General features: G+C 48.7%; 1 protein-coding gene across 6 annotated transcripts in view; it reads right to left on the bottom strand.

Annotated features, from left to right (window-relative positions):
- DOCK9 (dedicator of cytokinesis 9) overlaps positions 1–7,523 on the bottom strand; it is a 331,662-nt gene extending 324,139 nt beyond the window's left edge. For 5 of the 6 annotated variants that reach the window (XM_075129522.1, XM_048854041.2, XM_048854093.2 and 2 more), the window contains exon 1: positions 7,248–7,523. In XM_075129522.1, the coding sequence (XP_074985623.1) occupies positions 7,248–7,367 (120 nt within the window). In that variant the 5' untranslated portion in view covers positions 7,368–7,523. The remainder of the gene's footprint in view (positions 1–7,247) is intronic. The other variant, XM_048854023.2, reaches the window with a different exon arrangement.
- Positions 7,524–8,027: the final 504 nt, after the last annotated feature.

The following is an 8,027-nucleotide window of genomic DNA, read 5'->3' on the forward strand; positions in this document are numbered from 1 at the left end:
TACTTATACACTTGACTTGCCAGAGTTTGTGCTCCTTTCTGTTTTCCTCTCTAGGATGTCAGTTTTTTTAAAGGATGCCTTTCTGCCTCTAACTGCTTCTTTTACTCCGCTGTTTAGCCATGGTGGCATTTTTTGGTCCTCTTACTGTTGTGTTTTTTTCTAATTTAGGGTATACATTTAGTTTGAGCCTCTATTATGGTGCTTTTAAATAATCTCCATGCAGTTTACAGGCATTTCACCCTTGTAACTGTTCCTTTTAATTTCTATTTAACTAGCTTCCTCATTTTTGTGTAGTACCCCTTTTTGAAGTTAAATGTTACTGTGGTGGGTTTCTTTGGCATTTTTCCCCCTATAAGAATGTTAATGTAATCACATTATAGTCTTTATTACTGAGCAGTTCAACTATGCTCACCTCTTGGACCAGATCCTGTGTTCCATTTAGGATTAAATCAAGAATTGCCTCTCCCCTTGTGGAATCCAGGACAAGATACTCCAAGAAGCAGTCATTTAACATGTCTTAAAAAAAATTTTTTTCTTCAATCACCACCTGAGGTGACTATACCCAGTCAATAGGAGGATAGTTGAAATCATCCATTACTACTGCATTTTTCTATGTTTGTTTCTCTCTAATCTCCCTGAGCATTTCACAATCACTGTCACCATCCTGGTCAGGTTGTCAGTATTCCTGCTGCTATTTCTATCCATATTCTATGGTATAGTTTGATTTGTTTGAGATTTCACTCTACGCTTTTCTTAACATATAGAAGCATTCCCCCACCAGTGCAACCTACTCAATAATTCGTACACATTTCGTATCCTGGTATTACCACATCCCATTGATTATCCTCACTCTACTCAAGCTTCTGTGATGCCTATTATATCAATATTCTCGTCTAATGACAGGCACTTTAGTTCACACTTTTAGTATCTAGACTTTAGCATTTGTATAAAAGTACTTGTACATTTTGTTAATATTCAGTTGCTTGCCTTCAAGTATTATATTTAAATGGGACTCTTATGTTTCACTATACTTCACCAGTTCCTACAAGTACTTTACCAACTTTTTTCTGATAGAGTTCCCCATTAATAAATTCATCCCTAAGGAATGTCTTCGCCCAAACCATGTGTTCCTCAACATCTGTCAGCCTTTCCCCAGTCCTTAGTTTAAAAAATCCTCTATAACCTTTTTAACTGTACATAACTGCACTCTGGTTCAGTTTTGATTTAGGTGGAGCCCATCTTTCCTGTACAGGCTCCTCTTTTCCCAAAAGGTTCCCCAGTTCCCTAAACCTAAACCCCTCCTCCTGCCACTCTGCTGCTGGACTTCTACCTGCATTATTTTTACTCTTGTAAAGGTGGTGGGTTTTTTGGGGGTTTTTTTGTTTTTTTTTTGGGGGGGGCGTGAAAGGAGAATGGGGTTATTGGCCTAAGTTTAGAGTATGTTCTCACATTCCCTCTCTAAACTCCCTTGCAAAACTCCTCTGATCGCCTAGGAGCTGGCTTTTTAAAGTCTCATCCCTAAATTAGCCCCATCTCCTTATCAAGGGATCCTAAAGGGTTAGGGATCAAAGGATAGCAGGCTAGAGTCTCATTAGCGAGCTCTCAGCCTAGCTTAGCAGGCTGCTCAGCTCAGCACAGCACACAGTGCCTCCCCTCCCCTAACACATCAAACTATAATCTTTAATCAAGCAAGTATACAACAAAACATTCTAGAGAAAATCTAAACACTGCCTGACAATATACAGTTATACATATTACTTTTCAACACTGCTGAGCTTGCAAATGTTTATTTATGACACCTTGTATGCAAAGTGAAAAGTTTTACCCACTCATTAAGGATGCACCAGTTTCTAAAAAATCTGGACTCATTCTTCCATGGCTTCTTCCAGGAAATTCCAAATTCACTCCCTTTTTAAGGTTCACATGCAGATTCTCCAAGGGATAATAAGGTTTTGATGCCTAAAGAGCTGTATGCTATTTCACATTATACAGATTAGGCCAATTATATACTTCCTTCAGCAGATAGCTTTAAGTTTCATGCTGCCTTTCTAAATATGCTAGAAAGTTTCAGTGGGGAGGAGAGGGCAGAATCCAGATTGGAGTGGATACAATATGGAATTGCAGGAGAGGATCTTGGGACAAAAGTTTCATACCATTAACTCGATGAGCCTGAATGTAAAGAGAAGAAAGCAGATGGAGAGTAGCTGGAAAGCCAGGTGGCAGAGTTAGAAGGACAAAAACTGGGATGGAGGAGTCAGGCAGAAGGTGGTCAAATGACAGGTAGAGGGATTAAAGGATAGCAGGCAAAAAAAATTGGTGACAGAAAAATGGATCATGGTAGATACAGTCAGTCACTGAAAAAACGCATGAACAGAGAGCACAATATCCACCAATCTCCTCTCTTCAAAAGTTGAAGGTGGATGTGGAATTCAATGAATGAAAAAATAATGCTGCTTGACAAGGCACATGGCAGAACAAAAGGAGAAAAAGAACTAATTTGTAAATGCAGGAAAGTCCCATGATCACAGGCCTTTCCCCAGAGTTGTTAAACAGCCTGGGTACAAGAATAGAAGAATCAGATGCTCCAATTAATCATAGTGAAGGATTAGCAGGATGGCCTTCACAATGGTAAAGAGGAAGAAAAGAATAAAGAGAAAGGAGTGATTTAACAGAAGAATCAAAACAAGAAGAGTGGAAGAGGAAATTTATTCTATAAATTAACCGGGTGGGGAAAAGTCACAAACATACTATGTATGGTAAAGTTTGTTTTCTTTTAATTCAAAAGCTATTACACCAACTCACCATCAAAAAAATTCCTCGTTATACCATCAGTATAGCAATATGCAAAAAGCACTGGCTACAGTCAGACTGAGCTGGTATGACATCATATATTTGACAGGTTTCCACGGTATACATCTGATGAAGTGAGCTGTAGCTCACGAAAGCTCATGCTCAAATAAATTGGTTAGTCTCTAAGGTGCCACAAGTACTCCTTTTCTTTTATCATATATTTGCTGACCCTAAAAGTTACTGCAGAATACAAGCTCTTTTTAAAAGTTTTAGTCCTTCTGGTTGCAAAGAAGTCTTCAGAACCTGTACTAACGTAGTGCTATCTTCTCATATATTTAAACTTTCTGAAAAAGTAGCTCCAAGACAGATTAACTTCTTCCATTCATTTCAACACCAACAATTATGACTAACTGTGGTATGTAATCTATCATTTAAATCAGCTTCTGTACCAGATGACTGGAGGATAGCTAATGTGATACCAATTTTTTTAAAAAGGCTCCAGCGGCGATCCAGGCAATTATAGGCTGGTAAGCCTAACTTCAGTGCCAGCCAGACTTGTTGAAATTATAGTAAAGAATAGAATTATCAGACACAGATGAACATGATTTGTTGGGGAAGTGTCATCATGGCTTTTGTCAAGGGAAATCATGCCTCACCAATCTACTAGAATTCTTTGAGGGGGTCAACAAGCATAAGGACAAGGGGGAACCTATGAACACAGTGTACTTAGATTTTCAGAAAGCCGTTGATAAGGTCCCTCACCAAGGGCACTAAAACAAAGTAAGCTGCCATGGTATAAGAGGGATGGATCAGTAACTAGTTAAAAGATAGGAAACAAAGGATAGGAATAAATGGTCAGTTTTCAGAATGAAGAGGTAAATAGTGGTGTTCCCCAAAGGTCTGTACTGGGACCAGTACTATTCAACATATCCACAAATGCTCTGGAAAAAGAGGTAAACAGTTAGGTGGCAAAATTTGCCAAGGATAGTTAAGTCCCAAGAAGACCGCGAAGAGTTACAAAGGGATCTCAAAAACCGGGTGACTAGGCAACAAAACAGCAGATGAAATTCAATGTTGTTAAATACAAAGTAATACACATTGGAAAATACAATCCCAAATATACATATAAAATGATGGGATCTAAATTAGCTGTTACCACTAAAGAAAGATCTTGGAGTCACTGTGGCTAGTTCTCTGAAAACATCCACTTAAAGTGCAGTGGCCATCAAAAAAGCTAACAGAACGTTCGGAATCATTAAGAAAGGCTAAGATCAGAAGACAGAAAATATCATATCACCTCTATATAAATCCATCTCTATATATGCCAACATCTTGAATACTGCGTGCAAATGTGGACACCTCATCTAAAAAAAAAAGATATATTGGAATTGGAAAAGGTTCAAAAAAGGGCAACAAAAGTTATTAGGGGTATGGAATGGCTTCCATATGAGGAGAGATTAATAAGACTGGGACTTTTCAAGTTGGAAGAGAGATAATTAAGGGGGATATGATAGAGGTCTATAAAATTATGACGGATGTGGCATAAGTAAATAAGGAAGTGTTATTTACTCCTTCTCATAACAGAGGAAGTAGTGGTCACCAAATGAAATTAATAGGCAACAGGTTTAAAAACAAACAAAAAAGTATTTTTTCACACAATGCACAGTCAACCTGTGCAACTCTGCCAGAAGATGTTGTGAAAGCCAAGACTATAACAGGGTTAAAAAAAGAACTAGATAAATTCATGGAGGATAGGTCCATCAATGGCTATTAGCCATGATGGGCAGGGACAGTGTCAGAAGCTGGGAGATAGGGGGTGGATCACTCAATGATTACCTGTTCTGTTCATTCCCTCTGGGGCACCTGGCTGGCCACTGTTGGCAGATAGGATACTGGGCTAGATGGATCTTTGGTCTGACCCGTATGGCCGTTCTTATGTTCTTAAGATAAAATTCAACATCAACTATTTTTCTGCTGATCCTTTCAGCACCATCAGCAATGCTGGGATTGTAGGAACGACTATCTCTGCACTATTCAGTCCTTACTGCCCTCGTGTTTACTAGAAAAAGATATATTTTTAACGCGTTACCTTATATCTTATTACTCCAAGTAGTCCCATTGGAGTCAGTGGAACTACTCAAAGGCGGAACTGCTGACCAACGATTAAGGGGGTTCAACAGTTTGTTACCCTGGTAGTTACAAAAAATAGGAGTTAATTTGTAGAATGAGTAGATGGGTATTATGATGCTTTTTCAATTGTAGATACAGGAACACTTTACAATGATAGGTAAGCATTACTGTCCCCATTTTAAAGCTGGAGAAAAGGAGAAAGAGAAATTAAGTGACTAAGGCTATGTCTACACCGTGCATCTTACAACGGCATGGCTGTGCAACTGCAGCATTTTAAGATGTGATGTGTAACTGCTCTTTATTGCCATGGGGCCACATCTTTGTCACCAGGAGTACTGTCCACACCGGTGCTTTTCATCATTAAAACCTTTGTCGTTAAAGGGGGTGTTTTTTCACACCCCTAAGCAACAAAAAGTCTTAACGACAAAAGTGCCATCGTAGACATGGCCTTAGGGCACGGGTGGGCAAACATTTTGGCCCTAGGGCCACATCGGCTACAGAAATTGTATGGCAGGCAAGGTAGTGAAAGCTGGGAAAGGCTATGCCTCCCCAAACAGCAAGGAGTGGCCTGGCCCACGCCCCCATTCCAACCCCCCCAGAACTCCCACTCCCATCCAACACCCCCTGCTCCCACCCGGGCATCCTGCATCCTATCCAAACACCCCTGCTCTCTTTCCCCTGACCATCCCGCCGGGACCCCTGCCCCATCCAATCTCCCCTGTTCCCCACCCCCGGGACCCCTGCCCCATCCAATCTCCCCTGTTCCCCACCCCCTGACCGCCCCCCTGCGGCCCCCATCCAACCCTCCCTGCTCTCCCCGCCCCACATTACCTGTGGGGTTGTGGAAAGGGGGGCTCAGTCCTTTCCCTGTGCGTTTCCCCTGCTCGTTTCGCTGCTCTTCCTGGCAGTCGGGCAGGGCTCGCTCCCTATCTGGGCTTGGCTGCTGGCCAACATGCTGGAGATGGAGGGGGACCCTGGTTTGCTCTGCCCCACCCTGGCAGCAGGGCCCAGGCCCCTTGACCACCCCCCACCCGCCCCGGAACTCCCCCTGACCGCGCCACCCTGGAAAACCAGGTCTGGCCGCACTCTAGCCATGCCACCTGCCTGGAGCTGCAGCTATGCTGCCCAGGTACTGGGGGAACTGTGACTGCGAAGGAGGCAGGGGAGCAGAAGGGGAGGGGCCAGGGCCTAGTCTCCGCCCTGCTCACCATGCTGCTGGGGAGTTGGGCTGGCTCCTCTGCAAGCCTGTCCTGACCCCACTCCCTGGCAGGAGCTCAGGGGCCAGAGTCCCGAGGGCCATAGTTTGCCCCCCTCTGCCTTAGGGTATGTCTACACTTACAGCACTGTGGTGGTACAGCTACACCAGTGCAGCAATGCCACTGTACTGTTCAGTGAAGAAGCCAGGAGAGCTTCTCCCATCACATAGGTACTCCATCTCCCCCAGAGGCAGTAGTTACGTGGACATGGGGAGCCCTCCCGTTAACAGAGCACTATCTACACTGGGGCTCAAACTGGTGTAACTGCACTGCTCAGGGGTGTGGATTTTCCACACCCCTGATCGATGTAGTTATAGTGACATAAACCTGTAGCGCAGACCAGGACTTCGTGAGGGTTCAGTGACAGAAACACAGCCTAGCTTTGCTCCCTTCCAGTCAGAGTCCACAGAGTAGTTACTGAATCCTCACAAGACCCTGTTTGATTACAACCCCGCCGCGAATACGTCTGGGTTTAATTCCGGGGTTAGGACGATTTCAGAAAAGAGATGAAGAGGAACGACCCAGCATACGCGTTACCGTGGTGAGGAGGGCACAGCAAAGTGCCACCGCACCGCCTTTTGTACCTCTTCTTCAGACACACCCACAGACTTCCACGCCACGCGCCGCGCTACGCACGCGCGCGGTGACTGGATGGAAGTTTGCGGCCGCACCGAGGAGCGCGGCGGCGGCGGCGACTCCCAGCGCTGTGCCGGCGGAGAGCCCCGCCGCGCCCGCGGACTGCGGCCCCCGCCCACGCAGGGAGCCTCCCTGGCTGGCTCTCCGCCACACCGGCACCTCAGCCCGGGCCAGAGCCGCAGGCCAGCAGGAGGCGCGCGCCCCGCCGCGAGCCAAGGGCAAGCCCCGCGCCGCGCCAGCCCGGCGGCTCCCTCCCGCCGCGGGCGTCGGAGCCCTGTCGATGCGGGGAGCTCGGCGGCAGCATCAGGCCCCGGTGCCCGGCGGAGGGGGCTCCCTGGTGGCGGGGGATGCGCCCCAGCCCCCTGTGCGGGGACAGACGGGCGCTGTCCCCACAGGCCACGCACCCCGCAGCCGCCCAACCGGCCGGGCTCTTACCACGAACACGGAGCCCCGCACCGCCTCGGAGACGCTCTGCCGCAGCTCGGCCGCCGTGCCCGGCTTGCTGAGCGCCCGGGTGAACTTCCGAGTCTCCGGGGGGACCTGCGCCTGCGACATGGCCGCCGCCGCCGCTACCGCTGCTGCTACCGCCGCCGCCTCGCCTCGCTCCCGGCCCCTCACTCCGCGGCCCCCATGGCCCGGCCGTGGACGGCGAGCCAGTGTCGCAGCTGGCGCCGGCCCGAGCGGCTCTGCCCTCTCAGGTGGCCCCTCCCTCACTCAGCCCATGCTCCCAGCGCGCGCCCCGATCCCACCCCAAACACTGAGTCACACGAGGGGGGAGGGCGTAGGGTGCAACCGCGGTCGCTGATTGGCGGAGCCGAGACGGCGAAGGGGTGGGGCCACCCATCATGCCCCGCCCACACCTGTTCCCCGGATCCGCGTCGGATTGGTCGCCCCGCGACCTGCCCGGCGGCTGCCCTCGCGCACCCCGCCCCCGCGTCGGTCTCCCCCTGGGAGCCGCGGCCAACATCGGGGCGGGGCCGGCGTGAGCCGGAAATTCCCGCTTGGCGCTGAGCGCGTCGTCACGGCCTCCCCTCGCCCAGGGCGGGTCCGCAGCGTCCTGTGCGGGCTGGCGCGGGGCCCGCTGGCGCGGGGCCCGCTGGCGGGGGTCGGTGGCGGGGGGCCGGCCCCTGGGCGCGCAGGCTCTGGCGCGCCGGTCCGTGCCCCTTCGGAAACAGCGTTTCACAACCCTCCTCCTCGGCCCCTGTCTCCCGTCGG

Source organism: Caretta caretta, chromosome 1 (assembly GCF_965140235.1).
Source record: "Caretta caretta isolate rCarCar2 chromosome 1, rCarCar1.hap1, whole genome shotgun sequence".
NCBI lineage: Eukaryota > Metazoa > Chordata > Testudines > Cheloniidae > Caretta > Caretta caretta.